The 22,048-nt window shown below is 41.7% G+C and overlaps 2 protein-coding genes and 1 long non-coding RNA gene across 6 annotated transcripts; 1 reads left to right on the top strand and 2 right to left on the bottom strand.

Moving 5' to 3' along the window:
- Window positions 1–550: 550 nt before the first annotated feature.
- On the bottom strand, window positions 551–6,543 carry eya3 (EYA transcriptional coactivator and phosphatase 3). Of its 3 annotated transcripts, none has more exons than XM_037264557.1 (18): window positions 6,430–6,543; window positions 5,200–5,299; window positions 4,873–5,023; window positions 4,742–4,804; window positions 4,623–4,677; window positions 4,430–4,539; window positions 4,032–4,169; window positions 3,814–3,899; window positions 3,565–3,742; window positions 3,333–3,502; window positions 3,176–3,259; window positions 3,003–3,092; window positions 2,862–2,920; window positions 2,627–2,787; window positions 2,195–2,309; window positions 2,004–2,125; window positions 1,823–1,923; window positions 551–1,733 (listed from the first exon to the last, which is right to left on the bottom strand). In XM_037264557.1, exons 2-18 carry the CDS (start codon window positions 5,221–5,223, stop codon window positions 1,653–1,655), a joined length of 1,788 nt encoding a protein of 595 aa, XP_037120452.1. In that variant the 5' UTR covers window positions 5,224–5,299; window positions 6,430–6,543; the 3' UTR covers window positions 551–1,652. The 3 variants fall into 3 exon arrangements, with proteins under 3 accessions (XP_037120452.1, XP_037120453.1, XP_037120454.1); XM_037264558.1 differs by having other exon boundaries at window positions 4,879–5,023; XM_037264559.1 differs by lacking the exon at window positions 4,032–4,169 and having other exon boundaries at window positions 6,430–6,542.
- On the top strand, window positions 6,524–6,918 carry LOC119130691. Its single transcript, XR_005099483.1, has 3 exons — window positions 6,524–6,603; window positions 6,696–6,748; window positions 6,869–6,918. It is a non-coding gene; the product is annotated as an uncharacterized LOC119130691 (long non-coding RNA).
- Window positions 6,908–14,383, bottom strand: si:ch211-195b13.1 (STKc_SGK domain-containing protein). Of its 2 annotated transcripts, none has more exons than XM_037264561.1 (13): window positions 14,137–14,383; window positions 10,844–10,919; window positions 10,213–10,288; window positions 10,093–10,133; window positions 9,954–10,011; window positions 9,797–9,880; window positions 9,578–9,709; window positions 9,394–9,506; window positions 9,166–9,289; window positions 8,993–9,088; window positions 8,754–8,909; window positions 8,586–8,675; window positions 6,908–8,418 (listed from the first exon to the last, which is right to left on the bottom strand). In XM_037264561.1, the coding sequence occupies exons 1-13, from the start codon at window positions 14,162–14,164 to the stop codon at window positions 8,254–8,256; spliced, it is 1,239 nt and encodes a 412-aa protein (XP_037120456.1). In that variant the 5' UTR covers window positions 14,165–14,383; the 3' UTR covers window positions 6,908–8,253. The 2 variants fall into 2 exon arrangements, with proteins under 2 accessions (XP_037120456.1, XP_037120455.1); XM_037264560.1 differs by lacking the exon at window positions 14,137–14,383 and adding an exon at window positions 11,555–11,781.
- Between the last annotated feature and the right edge of the window lie 7,665 nt (window positions 14,384–22,048).

Below are 22,048 nucleotides of genomic sequence, written 5' to 3'. Positions count from 1 at the left end.
TCTCCAAGCCAAGATGATGTCACAACAACCAATAAATGCAAATAAATCTATTCAACAGTAATACAGAGCACACACACAGGAGTCGAGATTTTTTTTTTTCTCGAGTACATTTAAAACAAAAGGACAAATTCTTCCAAAAAAAGAGCAATTTAACATTTAGGATAACCATACATCGTTACGAGGACTAAACAAAAACGTACACATTTCCCTTTGAGATTATGCATACAGATGGTTAAAGGCACAATATAAATATGCAAAACAAAATGAAGAAAACACTCAAAATCCACATTCTTAACGATCCAAAAGCTGCGAGTGAGTAAAGACGAAACCTTCAGGCTCAGAATTGTTCAGTCATCATGTCGTGCGGACAAAGTTGACCCCCCCCCCTTTTTTAGTGTCAAACTAACGTGCAATGGAAAAATGTATTGCACATCCACCTTTGATCTGCTTTGTACCGATTGAATGACGATGCATTGTATTCTCCAATATAAAGCATGTTTTCAAACATAAAGCAAACTTTCCCAAGATGCTTTAATGTTTTCATTTTTTGGTAAATATTTGGTTTGACATTTAATTGCATGAATGAAGCACTGCTGACAATAATTGTGTGTGTGTGTGGGGGGGGGATCAAATCAGTAATCATCCGAGTGGAGTCCCAAAATGTGACTTAGATAATTATTTACATGGGTCACATTCTTATCTACTTCTTTAAACAAATGTCAACCAATGCTTGAATTTAATACCAAGTTCCGTATGTGAACACTCTTGAAGGACACTTGAGCTTGTGCTATGCAGAATATTTTATCAATATTGTTAATGTGGGAAAATAATTCTTTTCTCCCCCCTCTCAAAAAGTGAATGAAATTTCAGCTCATCTGAACACCCAAGATGCACCATTTCCACAGGCTCGAAACTTTTGTTACTACTATGAATTGATTGTATAGAATTGTGTGAGGCTTCCTTCTTACATTTCAAATGTTGCAGTAGGAGACAAAAACTAATCAGCAAACAGATGATCAATAACAGTGAACCCCTGTATAGTCGCGCTTCGGTATTCCCGGATTATGTTAAAGTATTTGAGGGGTTAAAAAAAAAAAAAAAAAAAGAGTGCTTTTCCGCCATCTTTGTGTCAAGTAACTAAGGTTTCGTGAGTTGAGTTTCATTAAGGCAAATAGTGCTTTTGTGGCAATTTAAAGCAATTGTAATCCATTCGGGGGCAATTCCATTTTTTTTTTTTCTAGCAGGGGTTCACCGTACTTGTTGTCAAACTGAGTGCAAACAAAACGAGTGCAAATGAGCCCAGAAATAAACGATGGATGAAACATTTTGAATGCAAACACCGCACACATGAAGCGAAGGCTATTCAGTAATTTGAAATCAAGGAGGGAGACGTCCGAATGAATACAATTGTTTTTTTTAACAGTGGCGAGATTAGCTGCCAAAGAATAGGGAGTGCTGGCCACTAGGACATCGAAAGCAGCCGAATGGACGCAGAGTCCGTTCCTAACAGTCCGCCTCAATCCATATTGACCATCTGTCAGCGAGTCCACAGCTGTCTGTAAATACGCAGCGTTGGGAGGCGTAGAAGATTCTTGATCTGTGTCCGTCCACAAACAATAACTGGCTGCTGTAGTTTTCTCCTTGAATGCCGTTTACAAGAAGTCCAGTTCCAGCGCTTGGTGCAGGGAGACCAGGTCGCCGTGAGCGGAGATCCGCCAAAAAGGCATGTTGTGCTATATAGGACGACAAAAATATGAAGTTGAGCTAGGGCGGCACTGACTTTTACTGATTTCCACTTCTCACTGGAAAAAAGTACATGTACCTGTTTTGCTGCAAACTCTTCATCGCGCCCGTCACCTATGACAACATAAGTCACTTTCTTCCCGAAGCGAGAGACGATCCTCTCGAAGCAACTTTCTTTACCTGCAAGCAAAACTCAAAATTGATCGATTCTTTTTTTATTTTTTGACAGTACTACGCTCATTAACAATGGGGGCCTGTACCTATTTTTGTGGCGCTGTAGATGTTCTCTATGGGGAAAACATCTCCCAGGCCGTAGAGCAGCACTTTAGCCAGTGCTGGTACCAGCTGAGTTGTGGTGACCAAGACATTAACACACTTCCCCCTGTTGGTGGAACAAACTATTATTTACAACATTTTTTGTTGTTGTTGAGGGAGATCAATTAAAGCAGACCTGGCCTGAATGAGCAGTAGCGACTTGAGCGCTGTGCTGAGCCAGGAGTCGGTCACGTTTTCAATATCAGACTGAAGCCGTAAAAGCAGCTCCCTTTTCACTGGACTTAGCAGGCCTGCAGGAGAGCAGCATTATTTAAAGTCATATTATTGTTTTAATCATCATCTCTGTGTAGTTTCTAAATTGAAATTTTGCCGTAAGCAAACAGTGGGAAAACAAACACTTTCTATTTATCTGAACTGAAACATGTTTGATGTCCAAAGTCTGACTTTATTTGCAACGGTAAAAAAAAAAAGGTACTCGTGCGCTCTCTGCTGACCACAAACAGAATTGCAATCAAATGTAAGCATTTTAAAAAATATTATGAATGGAATTAAAACTGGAATTTCCTGAGTAAATATGGAGGGGGGGGGGTATCTTGTGCCAGCTCACCTCCTACATTTCCCTTGTAGCTGTTGTAAATCTCTTTTAGGCGGCGGTAGCGAAAGGCTAGTTTGCGCATCCACTCCACACCTCCCTGGACGCCTGTAGCGGCTCCTGCCGCTCCTCCGCCGCTGGGGCCGTTAAATCCGTCCGCCAGGAAATTGTAATTACTAAGAAACGGGGGACGAGTCAAAAATCCATCCTAATAATCGAAAATATTTTGGCACGGTTTGACAAAAAGCACCTTAAGTCTTGCCCGTTGTCGTCTGAGGCGACATCCTCAACATGGACTTGGTCACAGTCCTGAAAGCAGAACTCATTGTTATGAATTGTATTCTGTATTGGGTTAGTCGCATGGTTCGGTGACTCGAAATTGTGACGTTACCTCTAAGTCGTTGAAGAACAGATGGTTGTCGGCCAACTCAAAGATAAACTCCTCCATCTGCAAGCCCAAATTCAGCATGCTCGCTGCGTCCTAATGTTGTAGGGCAAAAAAAAAAAATCAAAATACAGAAGACATCTTGGCTATTTTTATTAATTTTTTTTACGTCGCCATACCTTGCCAAACTTTTGCGCAAAGGAGCCTGTGAGCAGTGAGTGGAATATAATAATAGTCTCATCCAAATCCCACAGAAAGATACGCTAAAAAAAAAAAAACAGGCAATTATTGACATGACGGTCATTTTAAAACGGCGACTTTGACTAGCATGATTACCTCCAGGTCATTTTCAGTAGGTGGAGAGCTGTCACACTTTTTGGCCTTCCCTTTAGCTTTTCCCATCGAGTTCCTGCGTCCCACCTCATCTTGGTCTCCGGCTCCAGCAGGATGTGACACGCTGGTGGGCAGGGCCGCCCCCGCTGGGAGATTCTCCGGCGGGGACGCATCTTAGAGAAAGACAGTGGTGTAAAGTCGAAGTCGAGATGAGAGGTGAGGTAGCAAAACGTACCTCTGGGAGGTAATGCGGCCGAGGCGGCTTCTTTGGACTTCACGGCCGAGTACACGGCCCCTCCCACGGCGGCTCCGTGGTCGTTGCTGTTGGGCAGGCCCGCGGGCACGTAACTGGAAGGCAGGCTGTAATACTGCGAGAACTGGCTCTGTCCCAGAGAGTTGTAGCCGCTAAATTCCTGAGGAAGTCCCAACAAAAAAAATGGATCTAAAATGCTGACATTAAAAAAAAACAAAATCCATGACCTACTTGGAGTGCTACCGTGGTGGCTGCTGTGGTTGCAGCTGTAGCTGATGGGATGTTGGAGTACACACTGGATGTTGTGAAACTTGAGCCTTGAGAGGAACGTACATGTGTGTCAATCAAGGCGACAGGAAAGAGGAAGTCACATGGCCATCCGACCACAGGAGAATGCTCTCCTCAAGAGTGTGACAGCATTGTCCTGAGCAAGTGATGCTGCAGCTTGCCTTGGCTGGGGTATGAGTAGTGCAGCTGACTTGGCTGGCTTGAGGTATATGTGGTGCTGAAGCTGAGAAACCCAGGCTGGCCACCAGAGGGCGCCTCTGGCAGACCTGTCTCTGTTTTTATGCCTGGCCACATAGCACCTAAAGACGAACAGATAGGAAAAGCAAAGAAGGAAAGAAGCAGCAAGAGGGTTATTGGAGACGGCGAGGAGTTTTTTGAAAGACAAAAAAAAAATTCCTCCCGTCAAGCTGTGGCTTTGGTGTTTTTTTTGGAGCGGGGGGGGGGAAACCCAAAAGCAAATCGATTCCACAGTGCAGAAGCAGAGTGCGGCGACTAAAGCGAGGTGATGGCGTGTTTTTAGTGAGCAGATCGGTAGAGAGGAAAGACAAAATGGGCTAACCGAAGGGCGGGAGGCCATACGTTTGGCCTGTCTGTGGAAAAGCTGAATACACGGCAGACTGAGTCAGCGGAGGGAAGGCCACCGGGCTGGGGTATGATGTCACCACAGAGCTAAAAAAAAAAAAAAAAAAAAAAATGCAATTACTGTAAAATACTGACAAGAACTTTTCATTTATTTAATGCTGTGTACTCACTTGCTTCCTTCGTAGACCTGCTGGGTGTATTCTGACCCGGCTGTTGCGTCTGTGGCTGTAAACATAACACAAGCATCAGTTTGACTTGCACTCCGATCCGTAAGTGATATCGTTCATACCAGAGTGTGCGTACGAGTTCAACTGTGGTGCCGCTCCGATATCTCCTTCGGTCGCCCGATCTCCTGCAATCAGAAAAATCCTTACTCAGCAGTTATTCTTGTGTCCATATTTCTCCATATTTTTTACTCACGTGTACCGAGTTGGGAGATGGACAGGGCAGAGTAAGAGCTTCCCTGCTCTGACGGAGCTAGCACAGCGCCAGGGCTTCCATCTTCTCCCAAATTATTATTACTTTGCTCTTTCTCCAATCCATTGTCTACTTCAAGCTTGGCTTTCTTTGCCTGATGCCCCAAAAGAAAGCATAATATCTCATTCTAGCACGAAAAAGCTCACAAGATGCTTTCAGAAACAAGAAGCTCACAAATGTAGAAGAACAGTTTGTGGCAAAAGGATGGGAAAGAGTCAGTGCAGGACGGCCCAATTTGAAATCATTAGTCATTAATGCGGGGACACTTACCGGCAGCTCCTGCGAGTCGTCCATTTTAGCGGCAGAGCGACCCGACAAGATAGCGCGCCGTCACAGCCTAGTCTCTGGACTCGGGAGTTCTGTGCGGACCCTGCTTCAACAAAGGGTCAAAGAGACCATTGAAAATGTGGATTGATTATGTAGTTTATCCCCAATACAAAACTCTCCCCTCCCCTTGATACGTAAACACACATGGATACACCACCCCCGACGGGGAGCCCAGGAAGTGGGGCGTCTGGGTCACCTATCCTGCACGGGACCTACAGGTGAGGCAGGTGTGACTGCCCGCCACGCTTGGGCTTAGCGTGGGATTAGGTTTGATTTTGTATTCAATAATTAAACGCATTTTTTTAGACAAATATTTGCAGTAATTATGTTCAACAGTCAGTGTTTGTCATGGGAGAGATTTTTATGTGATATGACAAAGTGTTGTTACCAGCTAATAAACACCGTATACATACATTAGTCATAATGAAACAAAACAACGACAAAAGTTTTATTATCTGCTGTCACATTTAGTGTTATTCCACATGTTTTTTTGAACCTCTGCGTAAGCAATACTGCAAAAAAAAAAAAAAAAATGCTTTTATCGCGTTATGACCTAATTTAGTTACGCTGTTGTTATATTCGGACCACATCTGCACCACCCATCTCTCCATCATCGCTTTTGCATTTTGCAAATCAAGGAGCATTTAATCGTCATTAGCAGGAACCAGCAAATAACCCAGCCGAGATATGAGAAGTGAAACGGCACCAGACTAATTCCTGAAACGCTACCGCTTGAACGTCGATTTAAGGGTAGGTAATAACATATGGCCACGATGATCAGTTTGTTTACCAATGATCGAACGTTATGATCAGCTCGAATGGCTCATATTTAAAGCGCGTGAAGCTACGTGCGATGTTAGCGATTCACTCACGCGCTTAGTAAAGTTTCACAAATAGCAAAACCGAAAGCATTCTTATTTACATTTTACATTAATTGCCCATATTAGTTAATGAGCGATACGATCGTCAGACTGGCAATGAGATAATGAGTTTTGCACGGGCATAAAAGTTTTCTGCTCCAGACATTAGTCGGGTTCGGCCGCCATAGGAGCGGATACCGAAATGGCAGCGTGCAAAGCATCCCAGTCCTGCTGCCGCAGCAAAATTCCTCAAGCCGATTGGGTAAAAAAACAACGCATTATAGTGGCACTGCAATCAGTAAACCAGTCTTACCATTTAAGGTGAGAAGTCACAACGCTAACATTTATGAATCTCCAATTGAATCCAAAGTGTAAAGCTTTGTCTATGAAACGGAGCACTATTTTGCAGGAAGTTGGCGTTGCTGCGCAAGATGCGCATGCGCACATTGTCGTTTCACGTTTGGCGTCCCAGGTGCCTTGTCGACAGGTGAGGAAATGTTTACTCACTCCTGCATTGTTTCCCAACCTTTATAAAACCAAAGCACATATTTATTTTAATTTTCTCTTATTTGATCACAGGTTAATTGCAATCCAGTTGCAGAGCATTGGATTGTTTATGACTACATTCACCGGTATGTAAAGACGATGATGTTTATGTTGTCATTAACAGGTTCAATGAAATAAATATTGCATTTATATAAATAAACGTTGGAAAATTGTACCACTAAGTATGCGTATGTTTGTGCTTGTAGGCTAAAGAAAATGGATGAATAAATATGACAACGACAACATTGGTGTTCAGGTAAGAGATTTTATTTGGAATTTGACATTTCAATATTTAAGTAGATCATGTAAATTACTTTCATCGTACGGTAACAATAGCAGGAAAAAATAAATACACACTGAAATACAAAATTACAACTTCCAAATATGGAAGAAATGATGTGGAACTGTGCAGTATTTTTTTCAGCAGGCTTTAAAATACACCTCTTACACGCATCTAATATGCACGGGCAATAAATCAACCATTTTCAACAACATAACCCAACTTCATACATTACTATTCCCATTCTGTTGTAAGATCCGTCGATAAATCCTCCATCAAAGCCAATGGGATTTTATTGCACTTTAAGAACCCTATTAAGCAGAAGGCTTGTGGCTAATGCCAAAGTCTGCTCCATCCTATTGTTCCTCGTTAATGAAGCACTTAAATAAATCAACATCTCTACTGGAGGGAACAACAGGTAATGGAAAAAAAGATATGTTCTGTACACACAGTATACGTGGGTCAGGCCGCCTTGGACAGGCACAAAACATTCACAGTTTCTCTCTACGTGATGCACACAGTATATATATATACAAAGACATCTTTTCTATAGTTTGGAGCGTTTATGCCAACAATGATTGATATATGTATTGTTGAGACCGGTTATTGCTGGTGGAATCACGTATTCCAGATCAAATAATATATGGTGTAACAGATATATATATATATTGTCGTTCAATAAATATAATTTTCGTTAAATCTATGGATAAATATCTAGATACACATTACACACTGGGAAATGTTAACTTACACATTTTACAAAGTGTGTGTGTGTTTATGGAAATATAAATAGAATTTGAAAATGTACATCTATAGAATAGAAGATTTCATTCTTGTTAAATTTGGTCCAACGTAAAGATATGATATTTTTCTTGACCCATGTTTCTACATGTGCATTAACATGAAATCAAATTGCATAATGGACTTTGATGATTTCAGTTCCAACATAAAGTTTACGCAATCGTGGAATGAAGGCAGCACCTCGGACGGCTTGTGTGCTCCTGTCAAAAGTCGAGTGGAATCGGAGTTGACTCTTGCAGGAGCCGTCCCGATTGCTTTTTAAACATCAGGCACTTCTCATCGTCACATCAGGAGCTGTGTGGTCCTGTAGCGGAACAGTACTTGGCACACTTAGTTTGCTTTCGATGCTAGAGGCAGAAGCTTTGGGCCAGTGATTATGTAAGTCCATCTCAGTACACGAGTCATGTAAAATGACTTTGACCCTCAGTACGTTCCTTGTAGACACGCGAGGTCCCGCTGTCAGAAACAAATCTCAATCCAGAGCTTGTCGTTTCAGAACGATACCGGCGTTCACAAAAAGAAATGGTCTGCTGGAGGCCCGTAGGAAAATCCCGGGAATGCCCCCGCTGCTTCTTTGATACTGCCGGTCACGCTGAAGGTGTCATTGCACAGGGAGGAGGACACAGGCAGGTGGGTGAACTCGGGGTCAAAGTGGCGCAGGTCTGTGGGGCCACTCTGCAAAAGCAAGTAGGATGGAAATGTCATGTTTAGAAGTTGTTTTTAACCAAAACAAAAACAGCGCCTCCAGTGGCTGTAGTCAGATATTGCACTCTATTCTTTTTTAGCAGAATTCGTAACAATAACTTATATCGATTCCTACTGCAATGTTTAGTTGAACCTACCACAGAGGGAATAAAGGGTGGCGTGATCTTCTTGGCCATCAGGTCGTCCCAGTTGATAGGTGAGAAGAAGGAATGGTACTTCAGTTCAAGCTAGAGTGAAAAAAAAGATTTTTTTTTATTCCATGTGTCTTTTCAGCAATCGTAAGAAATTCAGTTTTGCCTACTTACAAAATCATCCTTAACCCCCAGCCTCTTGGTACGATCCTTCTGCAGGAGCCCCTCGAGCAGCTCTCTTCCTGAGTTGGACACATTGGGTTTGAGTATAGGAGCCTTGTGCAAGATGTTGTTGTACATCTCAGCTGTGTTGCGGCTGTAGAAGGGAGGCTGCAAAAAAAAGTTAGGATGACACGTTTAGTTTAATCATGGATGAGAAAGGAGTTAGTTATAATGTCCCACTTTCAACTTACAAGTCCATAAAGCATTTCATAGAGTACAGATCCCAAACACCACCAGTCAACTGTGCGGTCATAGGCCTGCTTCTGGAGAACCTCCGGAGCCAAATACTATGAAGATTAAAAACAAAAGTTATTTCATTTGGCACATTGGTTGATGGAGCATAATATATGGACTCGGATTGTACCTCCGGCGTCCCGCAGAAAGTTGTTGTTGTGCCGTTGGCTTCAAGACCTTCCTTGCAGAGACCGAAGTCCGTGAGGACAATGTGGCCTTGGGAGTCTATCAGGATGTTCTCGGGCTTGAGGTCCCTGTGAGGAAAAAATGAGAAAGAGAAAAAAAAAATTTCAGTAAAAAGAATGCTTTCTTACATTTGTCCACAAGAGGGCGCTGTTGGCTGTTTTTTAATCATTACCTGTACACAATATGCAGTGAGTGGAGGTAGCCCAGTGCACTTGCAATTTCTGCAGTGTAAAATCTGGCGCGGGGTTCCAAAAAGACTCTTTCTCTCTGAAGATGGTAGAAGAGCTGAAAGGACAAAAGATGTTAACTTCAAAAACAAACATCTGTGCTACATGTCGAGATCAGATGAGGCGTACCTCTCCGCCATTAACGTAGTCAAGTACAAAGTAAAGCTTGTCGGTAGTCTGGAAGGAGTAATGCAGCCCCACGAGGAAGGGATGCTTGATGTTCTTCATGAGAACGCTACGTTCAGCCATGATATGCTTTTGCTGGAAACAGTAAAAAAAAAATGCATGATTAAAACAAAATATGTATATATTGATATACAAGACCTTTGAAAATGTAGAAAACTGTACCTCTTTCTTCTTCAGGATAATTTTTTTCTGCAGCACTTTGACAGCATAATATTTGGTGGACTCCTTGTGTCGTGCAAGCAGAACCTGGATCAGAGCAGATGCACGTTAGCGTCAAGGGAAAATAATCCAAGAAAAAGGCATCGCAAATAAAAATTACCTTTCCAAAGCTGCCTCTGCCGATAATCTTGAGGTAGTCGAAATCGCAGGGTTTGATCCTACGGAAGCGAGTTACAGGATTAGGATTATGCAGAGAATTTTAATTTGAGCAATCTTAATTGTAAAAACCAAGTACTTACTGAGTGTCCTCAGCGAGTGAACTTTGTGAAATTTGGAACTCCTTAAAGAAAGGAATGAATAAACGTTAATAGTGTTTACAAGGAAAAAAAATGTATGAGACAGCGAGTATTTCTGCTTACCCTTCTTTCAGCAAGCTCACGTTCAACCTCTTCATTCTGATTCTCATCAATCTTCAGGAAGTTGTTGACCTCAACACTGGGAGAAAAAAAAGGGATAATTTTATTTTCTGCTTTGCAACATTACAGTGATGCATTTAAAGAGCATTTTTGACATTAGCGTGCACTTGCTGTCGAGTGAATGAGCAGTTAGACGGGTCAAGTTTACAACAGGTGCCTCGGCGTTAAATCGTCTGAGCAAAAGCTTAAGCGTCTGACCCATGAAGAGGCAGCTCTGCAAGGACGCAGCTAGTTGCCCTTTTTAGATGCACTGCTTTTGATATTTTACACAATACCAGACCCCAATCTAATGGCTGACCCGCTAATTTAAATAACCTTATGTTTTAATTTGATTATAGGTTTGCGGACACCGTGTACAGGTGATTAAGCAGTGGGGCGGATTGTTACAGGCTCACCATAAAAGGCCTATTCTTACCCTGGCTTCTTGGAGCCAGATTAAGCCTTTCACAGAATGTTCTATACAGCTCAGGGTGGCAGATTAGATTGGCCAGTGATCTAAATGGGGCAAGAAATAACTACAAAATGCTCCTTGGGTCTCATTTTCATTTGTATGCAAATCATATTGTTTACTCACTGTTGGCAGATATGAGGGGTGGACACCAACTTCTGGATGAAATCATTCAATCCCATTTTTCTCTCCTTGATGAAAGCTGGAAAGTGGAAACAAAGGAAGCATGACGTTAAAACAACTCATGAGGTACACACAATAAGATGTATATTGAAAATGCTGCCAATATTGTGAAAGTATTTTCTGATTCGTCTTTATAAAGGTAGACTTCGATTTTGCAATGCTCTGGCAAGGTGAGCGTGTGGACAATAGACAAAGGACATACTTAAGAATGAACAAAAGAGCTTTTATTCCTGTGAAAATGGAGAAGGAATAAGTGCAATAATCCGTTGTGTGCGAGTTCCAAAAATCCCTTTATAGGACAGATTTGCGCCATTGGAACTCTTAATACTGCTGCGGGCTTATTCGTTACGCAACCTCTTGGGTCACTCATTTAGTCATCGGTGGCAGCCAACAAAGGATTTTCCATCGCCAAAAAGTCTTAATTCACTCGAGAAACTATAATTGTACGTTATTTCAAATGTATTCGTTTGATGGGTGCGACGCGTCATTGCGCGTAAAATACCAAAGCGCAATAAAGAACACGTCATCATCCAGCCAGGTAAGAGAAGAACTATGCAAAGTATTAAAGCAACCGAAATAAAACTCACAATTAAATAAAAATAGGTTTAATAAAAATAGATGACGCGGCGTGATGATAATATTTTGGTCGCTCACCGGTGAGAACAGTAACAATCCCCCTCATTTTGCAGTACGTCAGGTCGCATCCCGCTTCAGTCACAGCCATGTTGAGACGTAGTTAAAAAGAAAATAGCCCAAATAATATTTCCTCTGTGATATTCTCAAAATCAAATGGCACCAACTTGCTTTGTTCCAATTACCCACGCAGGATTAAAGCGAACGCGCTCCGCTCGAACTTGGCAAATGCCGACTCGGGACGGCCAACTGTATTTATATAAAACACGTGGTACAGCTGGTGACGCCCACTGACGTCACGACCGTCGCCGTGACAACCGGTCGGGGCGTGACGTCACGGGATTCCACTGCATCTTTCCTTGGTGGCTAATGACGATCTCACTGCAGAGGAGGAGGAAGATGTGGGAGTGTGAGGATTTCTTCCTCCTCGTTTCTCCCAATTGGAGGCTGCCATAGTACAGCAAAAAAATATATATATATATTGAATATGTGCTGTGACTGTGGAGAAGCCCTGGAAATTCTGCAGGGTCCATTGCATCCAACCCAAATAGCAGAAAAGCAACGCGCAGTTAATATTTTTATTGATGCATCTCCCTTTTCCTCAACCACGAGGTCAAGGTGACTTTACCAGGCAAGCGGGATTGATTTAAATTCAGAGAAATGAGACATGACGCCATTGCTCTTCTAAGCCCCCCCGGCCGGCAACGATGGGTCCATCTGTTGTGGATGTGGTCCACTAACCTTGTAAGTTACATAAGTGTGCCGTTATGCAAATCGCCCTTCTGAGCTTGAGGTATGACATATCTGCCTAACAAACTAGCCAGTGAGTCATTCTGGTTTTTTTGGAGGTGTGAGCATTCATCTGCCAATGGAGAATCCCTTGTGGTTTTCTTTCTTTCCGTTTTGCACGTGACAGCCATGCATTCATAAACGGCATGAGTACTTGTGTCATGGAAAGCGGAAGTGAAGTGCACATTCTGACCTTTAAAAAAAACACACAAAAAAAACCCCGAAACGCACTTACAGCTGCAGTAGTGCCGAAAGACAATCTACCAGCGCAAACACTCGGCTCTGTTTACACAAAGAATTACGTCAGATGGGATATCGTGACAATCGATTCTCTTCTGGGCTTTCTCGCCTCATTCCTTTGAATTCTTCACATGGAATGTCGTCCATTGATGATGACGATGAGACAAGACCGCGCTCACTGACTTGTAACGTCGGCAGCAGGGTGTCAGCCAGTGTTAGCCGTGCCTATGCAGCGTCATGGCAGCCGCAACACAATACACCATGCCAGTAAATTGAACAAAGAAAAGGAATGGGAACTCTCTCTCCCGCAATAAGTGTTAGGCAACAGAGCTGGAAAAAAACAAACAAATCAACTGGGTGTTTTAGCCAAGCCTTGTGTGCTAGCTGTTATTTGTTTTGATTGTTTGCTAATACAGTAACTTTCTGTTCTAGGTCAATATTAGAATGAAGCCAATTTACTGTGAAAACATTTGGGGTTGAACAGTTTCAAATTTCCATCTGGAAAGGCGCCGTTTTTTTAGTCTACAGCCAAAATAACATTTTCCATTTCCCTATTGTAATACTTTGAGAGAAGCGTGCATCTTTTTATGTCTCCTCTGTGCTTGTCACATGCCACTTTCACAAAACCCTTCCTGTTCCGTCTTGTGACTAAAGCGTGATGCTCCACTATCACTTCTCGATGAGAAGATTACCATGTTGGCGTATTAATTCCCCCAGTGTTGTGTTTATAAGACGGCAGAAGGGAGAGGAATGAGTCACGCAAGCAGGCAAACCCGACTGCTGGCTAATGGCTTTGGTCAGTTAATACCAGCAGTCCGTTTGCACGGTGCAGGAACCATCACGCGCCTCCGTTTTCACGCCCACGCAGTCACGACAGAGATGTTTGCCTGCTTAAAATCTCCCCACCAGCACCAGCTCGCTTCTGTTTGCTTTTCTATTAGTCTCGCATATTCGGGAAACACAAGCGAAATCCAGCTTAGTCCAGTTACAATTATCTCCTGGGGCCGTGACTGGAATCACACTGTTTGTTTCCCCTTTTGAATTCCAGAGCAGGAGATACTGTGTCCATTTCCATGGAGACAATGTGGAAAATGCTTTATCTTGTTTGGTTGATTTGATCAGACGTGAGTGGCATCACTTCAACAAAGAAAGCAAAGTCTGATCGTAAATGTGGCTAAACCAACAAAAAAAAAACACAGCTACCCCCCCAAAAAAAAATTGACCACTCATTAACGAGACAAAATTTTGGATGTAAACAGATGTATCTGCAAACAACCAAAATGGCTTCCAACCACGTCGGCCACTTGTTGCGAGGCAAACTCCCTCATCCATCGCATAAATGGTTGTTGACAAATGATGACATCATCACTAAAATAATGCTAGCATCATCCAGATCACATTTTTAAGTCCTCGTGTATAAAATGAGATGACGAGGCAAAATAAACTGGACAGTGACTTGGCAAAAAAAATAAAATAAACAAGTCGCACATCTCAAGCTGCACGATCACGTGCGTTTGTTGCATGGAAGCATCCAATCCAATTACCCAGACAGCAAATCAAAGGTGCCGCCTTACCTATGATGGATTTCTTGCCAGTCTTCATCTCTTTTTTTCCAGTAAAATATCAGTGGCAGGAAATTTGTGTGCAGCACAGCATCCAGATCCAGATATGCGACCGCAGCCCGCATCCACGTACACCTCCCTTCTGTATCTCTCTCTTCCTTTCAATAGCTGCAGTGGATTGGAAAGTGGTCGATTTAAAGGCAAACAACTTCACCTTTTCCTTAGAAAATCGTGTCACTGACACCGAAGATCTGTGACGCACCTCTTGCTCAACCAAAATCCTCCACCCTGGAAGAAAACAAAAAAAGCAGGTGTCTGGTTACGGCTCCCACGAGTGTAGGAGTCCCGCAGGGAAACTACTAACTAGTCTCCATGACGAGGAAAAGCCACAGGAGGAAAAGCAGGGAATAGACTTTGAGCTTTTTAATTGGCCACAGTTGCACTTTTAATGCTCTCCGCTCATCAGCATCCAATATCCTCAATCCCTCGGAGGTGTCTTTAGAGTAAATGATCGAGTGTGACAAGATGATTGCTGCAGGATTCAAGTAAGGACATGTCGGAATGGCGGTTGTTGACATGATTAGTGTGCTTCTTCTCCAATTATCTGTGACAAACAAGCAAACTATTTGAAAAAAAAAAAGGTCATCGGTCATTTCTTGGCATGTGGACATTGAATTCTGTTCTAGTCTTTAGTCATTAAGTATTATTTATCTCTATTTTCCATCGCTACCACAGCAAATGAAATATTTTCAAACGTCAACAATGCTAATCAGATCATGAAAACCGAATGACTTCCTTCCTTCCTCTCGGCCTGAAACAAATAACATTATACCCAGTGAAAAGACTTCAACGGTAATTACTGTATGTATTCACGTGTCTCCTCTCTGTTTCCTGTCTAGCCCCCTTTTGTGTTCCTCAAGGCCACTGAATGTTGAGGGAGGACAAAGCCTTTGTCTTTGTTGGCAGGTGAGTAGAGATGAGGGATTGAGTTCACGCTGTCTGTACAGTAGGTCACCGAGTCTTAGCTATCTTTAACCTGATTAGCCGCCGCTCATGCTGGATTTAGATCCGTCGGGTGGGCCTCCGTCAAAGTCGGACATTTTTGTCCCTGTGACGTTTTGACAGCTGACTTTTACTATAAAGATTTTTTTTTTTTAATGACTATGACCAAAAAGCAGAATGCTGGTGATGTCAACGAGTCACAGCCTTGATGTAAAAATATCGTGATGTTTATCTCGGACCAATCACACGGAAGCTGATGCGGAAATCTAGTGAGGGAGGAGACGAATGAAAGAAAGTTTAGCTCAGTCGTAAAAATGGGATCACTTCCTTTGTGATTGTAATGAGTACGCACAATTCCAGTGGACTATTGTAGCGTGTCCGGCAAGTATACATCCATTGACAGAGCAGGATGGAAAATGTATTGTACTAAAATAGCCACCACGTAATTCACAGGAATCCTCCCCAGGCCTAAAAAAGGTAATGACTCACATTGCGTCAGATCAAAAAGTCGTCAATCGTTCGTCTTACGTGGAAACTCCCCTCATATATAACATCGCCATCTGCTTAATCTTAATAAAAGCTTATTGTATAAGGCCAAGGGATCAAAATGTACACTTAAGATCATCCTCTGTGTGTGAGCGAGTTTAAATATCTCATTAGCGTGTGTCGTCGGGCGGGTTAGGGCCCCGAAAAGTTACACAACTAATCTTACCTCATGGAACCACTTGCGTGTGTGTGTGTGTGTGTGTGTGTGTGTGTGTGGGGGGGGGGGGGGGGGGGGCAGTTCTGGGAATAATGTGCACATGAGTACACTGTAGGAATTAGGAACAAATGCAGTCATGCATCCTCGACACACAGCTCATACAGAAGGCTAATAAATCCGCCCAAAAGACCTTTTCGCAGAATTTTGGATTATAGTATTAGCTGAGGGGTTAGCCAATGCTATGCTAGTTTGGATGTTCTTCAACAGCAATTGCATTTAAATGATTTACTTTTTCTCAAAGTGTGACATTTTGAAGCTTATGAATTTTGTCAGCTTTCCTGGTTTGAAGAAGATTATGTAATAACCAGAAATGAGAAAGTAAAGGGGGGGGGGGGGGTCGGCTCTGAGCTGCAGGTGCAGACGCTGCAAGAGCTTGGCCTGTTTTGAACCGCATGACTGCGCGAATAATTTTCGTGAAGAATAGTCAGCTTGTTTTGCAAAATCGCCATTTTCTACCTGCGTGCGTTTGCAAAATACCGAAATTGGTGGAGGTGTGCGCCGTTGTGGGAGTGATCACATCCGATTCGTTAAATAATGACTTATTTTTTCAAACTGCAAAAGCTATCAGAGTGTAAATTCCTTGACGTCATACGATCGCTTGATTTCTTAGATCAACTAAAATATCTCTCCGGAGAATCCTAACAGCTTGTAAGAAACAAACGCCCTCCAGTTTCTTTGACTTGTCTAGATGCATGGCTGCGTACGTTGTCAGCTTGCCTGAGGGTGCTGCACACAGTGAATGATTCTCACTCCTCATAACCACAAGGGAGAATCTTCTTTTGTGTTCCAGACTCTTGGCTCACATTCAGATCATTCTTTTCTGAACGTGTACGCCGCAGGAAAATGGGGTCATAAACAAAGCGAAGTAGAAAGTGCAGGTTATTATTGGAGGTCATGAACAGTCAACAGGGGCCGTGTCGACTTTTTAAATCCACCTTACTTTTCTAAAGGTCAGATTGGGTTAAATCAAATTGTGCCCTGTGTTAATGAGTTACGATTGTTACTTACGCAATTTAAAATCACAATGCGAACGTTCTTTGAGCTTATGAGGAACTGGACTTTTCTTATTAGGAGGGTAAATGGTTTATATCATACAAATAATGAAAAACACTTTGTAGTTCATTTGCTTTTGAGATGAAAATATTTTGTTAACATTCAGAAAAATCCCCCTTTCTTCTCTGTCACCGCTTTTTACGTTACAATTGAATGATTTGTATGCGATATAAGAGGTCAAGTGCTCTGGCATGATTTTCATTAGTACATTTTAGCTAAGTGGCCTGTTTCACTGCCCAAGGTCATTTATTGATAAAAAAATAAATAAATAAATGCATGTTTCCATGCCAGAACTGGATCATATTTGGCGCCGTTAGCAGGAAGTCATGAAGGTCAATAGAGGGTCATTTAAAATACAACGGCTTCTTGGCGTCAAAGCACTATGGATAAGTACATTTCTTCTTTTTTTTTTTTTTTTTGAAGTTAACTCTAAAATCAAACCGGAAGTCCTCATTGTCACATATTGTCCTTTTTAGGCTAGTTTATCCAGTAAGTCAGAAAAAGGACAAAAGAATGTCAGCTTTGATGACGATTGTGCCTATTGTTGCGCTGATGAGCGTTTTTACAAGACCTTTCGGCTTCCTCGTAGCTCAGGAATTCCTGAGAATAAGGCACTTCTTACTCGAAACAATGACAAGTTTGTCCAGGCGTTTTGTGAGCACCCCACGCTGTTTGTTTGGCCAGCCGAGCAGGAATTTTCCACTGGGTCTTGCCCGTGGAGAGCGGCTTTTCTTTTCTCTGTTGCATAGACACAGGTGGAAATGGGTCACTGCAGTGCATGCGGCAATTTTTATTTTTTTTTCCTACCGCAGAATAATTACCTAAGCATGCTGTTTGCTCGTGTCACGTGACCTGATTCGGCATGTTCGTACAATATATATTTGCTCTTTTTGACTTCTTAATTTATTTAGCTCTCATAAAAAAAGGGTGGCGTTAGAGTTGGAACTCATTTTTATGTTATGCTTAATGACGTTGGCTGATTTGGATGGTTTGAGCCGAATCATGAGATCAAACGAGTGATCGCTGGTGTGGAACCTCACGTTCCACAATCTTGTGACTTGTCCGCCATGTCCATGTGCACACTTGGATTTTAAACTCATGGGAAGACTTTAGCCGCATGCATTCCCGAGGAGGCCACATGAAACGACTTATGCCAGGGTTAGGGTTATATAATGAGATGACCCCGCTCGACCCGATCCTCCTGTCTCTCCATCTTTGGTAACTTCGGTTAAAAAAAAAAAAAAGACACAACTCAAAGGATAATGACTCCAACTGGAGACATTCAGGTGTCAAAGTTCAGAGCGGAATATTAAAGTACGGCCTACTTTTTGTCCCAAATCCATTGTCGAGATCAATTTTCAAAATCTTTCAACAGCTGGATTATACTTTTTTTTTTGTGTGAGTAATAGGGATTAGTTTAGTGTCAGTGCAGTAATTCTTCAAATAAAACCCTCATTTAGGAAAGGAAAAAAAAAATCAATCCCTTTCACCGTGGAGCTTAAAAAGCCGATAAAGTGTTGCACGGGAGCGACGATACCAACGCAAGAGGGATTTAACACGGGCCGCTTAATCCGACATCATGAATGAATGAGGATGAATGGAAGGAAAACAAAAGTATTGTCAGGTCATGCTTGTTTTATTCCATCCACATCCTGCTCCAAGTAATTTCCAAGGTTTCGGGATTTAAATGTCATTAAAGACTTGGAAACGATGAATATGGAGCAGCAGGGAAAAAAAAATAAAAAATAGCGATGAGTAACTTTTTAACTGCTTGTTTATAATGTGCATTTCATAGTTCCAATGTACTCAAGCCTCTTACGTCAAGCATTATAAAGAAAAAAATAATTTCCACGCCAATGTTTTCTTTTCTTTTTTTACCATGAAGTGAAGTCACACATTGTAGGACATCGCAATGACGTTAAGGATGATAAATGGATATGGCGCAATTTAAAACGGCTTAAGCAGTAGAACAAACTTGAATTTCCGGATGAGTGTATGAAAACGATTTAGTCAATGTTTGCTTTGAGCCTCCAGGCGCTAACGAGGAGCAACTGCAGAACCGTAATGTATTTAAAAAAAACACTAACATGAAACTGGGAAGCATTTGTCAGGACTATTCAGCTCAGTTCGACTTAGAAACTAATTCCGTTCGATTTAGGCTTCAGATAATAGACTTAAAAGCATCTTAGTACAGCTTTGGCCTTCTCTCGCCGTCGCATTTTCTGACCAGCTGCTTAGATTCGTCCCTTGTAATGCATTGAATCGAATTTATTCATCATTTTTAGATTATGTTGAGTAATAATGTTCATATCTGGAAACAGGATCTGTCATGGTTTGTAGAAATGCATTTTTTATTTATTTATAGACATTCACATTTAAAATAACTATTAGTATAAGTGGCTTTATTCATAGCAGGAGATCGAGTGGGTTCGACAGTGACCCAAGTTCCGACAATACAGATCAGCATGTTCTGTCCCGGACTTCCTCCATGTTAAAGTGTGCATGCTGGGATCTCTGCCTCCTCATATCTACTTCATAATTACCGCCTGTCTAATCCAGTTACAGTCAATGAAACTATAAAGGTTACTCAGTGTCTTTATAGGGACATTTAATATATAGAAAACATTTAAATGTCGGATTAGTTTTTCAGTATGGGATGATGTAATTAATTTAGTCACATTTTGTAATCAATTTAGCTTTCACCTAAGGTGGAAAAAAACAACCTTCACAACAATGAAACTCTGTGGGGTTGGTTTTTTTTCTCGCTTCTAAATGCCGAAGTGGAAAAAGCCATAAAACGTGACCATAAAAGCTTCTTGGTCAAAGGGGGGAACTTTACCCAAAGATGTTTGAATAGGCCACAATACAAGTCTGATAGCTCATCATAAAAGAACTTTTATTGCTTTATAGCAGCATTTTTGTTTACTTGAGCAAAACATTCCCTGAACTGATTGTACCCAAAAAGGAACTACCTGTAAGAAAAAAAAAATTCCAGGACTTGAGATTGGGAAAGTCAAAGCGGAACATTCTGCTGAGTCATGATGCTGACCATGTCTTGACCTTCAATAAAGGTTATTTCAGGATAAGGATTCTGTAATGTGAAGTCACATGACACACTTATTAAGGACTACTCTTGCCCTTTTTAAAATAATATTCCTTGCATGGTGCTACATGGTTTATAAAGGGCAAGTCAGGATGAGATTTGACTGCACGATATGATCGGCCCGAGACCGAGAACATCCTGCGCTGGGTATTGCGCCGATGACTCATTAAGATTGGTGGGGGGAATTATGTTCTAGAAAACGTCTTAGCGTTAAGATCCATCCAGGTGATTAAAAGAGTGAATGCACCCTGTGCCCTCTGTATGAGCGACTACACGTGCCGCTGTGTTTTTTTATTTTATTTTATATGCTAATATACATAATTTGCACATGACATGCTGTTAGAAATCAAATATTTCTGCCTTCTGTTTCTACCCAGTTGACTGGAAGTTGTATCAACACGATTCAGTGCAAACAGATGACCTCGAGGTCAAATAGTTGTTTGGTTATTTGTTTTCGTGCAAACAGTGCTGGGTTGTCAGTCTCGGATGTTATTCTAAATACAAAGAATGTCAGCGGAACAAGCGGTCACCGACGGAAAACAACGCTGTTATTGATCTCGAAGCGATCCGCTTCTCTATGGCCTTTATTGTGGTGCAGCAATACAATGTGAGTCACGGACCACGAGTATCGTGAGGAGGATGCTACACTGTTGCCAACTCCCACCCGCAACGGCTGGCCATTGCATTATGAAAGCCCTCCTACATAAGAATTGGCCTCCAAAATATGATCTGGATTTTTGAAAAACTGTTTCAAGCTTTTGTCACTCAGGCACGACAGACTAAAAATCATCTTAGCATAATATATATATTATAATCTATATGTATATTATATTTAAATAGCTGTTATTCCATATAAAAGCAATTTGCATTGTTTTACTGCCCCCTGCTGGCAAAACAGTGAACGTACTTTGCTCGCGTTGTTTCACTGCCCCCTGCTGGTACAATTGAGCACACTTTGCCTTGCGTCACATCCGTCTTTTTTTTCCTGCAACGCCTTTATTTTCATGCATTGGTGAGGACGTAAGCTTTCTTTACGAATCCGTTGTCATCGCGCTTAAGTTGTGCAATTTGTTACGTTCTATCGCCTTCAAACGTATAAAGTAAATTAAAGCATGTGAGTTGTTGTTGTATTGTTATCATAGTAAGATTTGGTTTTGTTATTTTGCACTGGCGTGGACTACTACCATCTGTGCATGCAAACTTTAAACATGGCTTCTAATTATTATTGTGTTGTTTGACACTTATAGATATCCAGCAGAACATGGAATGGTAAGATTTTTTATTTTATTCTTTTTATTTATGGCTGCAGACCTTCCATACAGACTGAGCATGCAACTTGCTCTGTTCTTCGTGCAAGAGTCTGCTAGAAAAATGTGGGAGGCTGTTTGAGGCTCTGCTATGAAAATGTGTAGCAGGGTTATAGGTAAACCTCCTACAGATTATTTATGACCCCCCCAAAAAATTATAATCTACTGTTTGATCATTTCTGTGATTATTAATGTCCATGAGTAGGATTTATGTGATGTAGTGCCCTCTAGTGGCAAGTTCAAAACAACATTCCATTATATCTTGTTTTCAAGAATTTAAATTTTGGATATTTGTAAAATCTGTATAATTATATTTACACTGTTTTCTCCCCCACTTTCCTTTTCAGAGACTGGTTTGAAAGGCTCAGCCCATCAAAATATTTTATGGCCTGGAAATCAAATTGTGTCATTTGCCTGTCTTCAGCTATTAGCACTATGAGCAACAATTTGTAAATATTTCATTTTAATAGGAGTTACAGTGCATATATTCATGTGAAGCTGAATAAAAAAAGGTTTCTTTGATATTATCGAGTGGTCTGGGTTTTTTGGTTTTCAACACTTGTCGGAATGAGAAAGCACAGGAGGAAGCAGAAGTTATGTTCCTTTTCAAAGACAGCCTCTCACTTTTTTGATACTATCAATGCGCTTGAGCTGACAGGATGACGTGCTGCCGCTTGCAGACTTCTCGACATGAGT

The sequence above is a fragment of the Syngnathus acus genome, chromosome 11, assembly GCF_901709675.1.
Source record: "Syngnathus acus chromosome 11, fSynAcu1.2, whole genome shotgun sequence".
Lineage (NCBI taxonomy): Eukaryota > Metazoa > Chordata > Actinopteri > Syngnathiformes > Syngnathidae > Syngnathus > Syngnathus acus.
The sequence above is the reverse complement of the archived record's forward strand: the minus strand, read 5'-3'. Positions and strand labels throughout refer to the sequence as shown.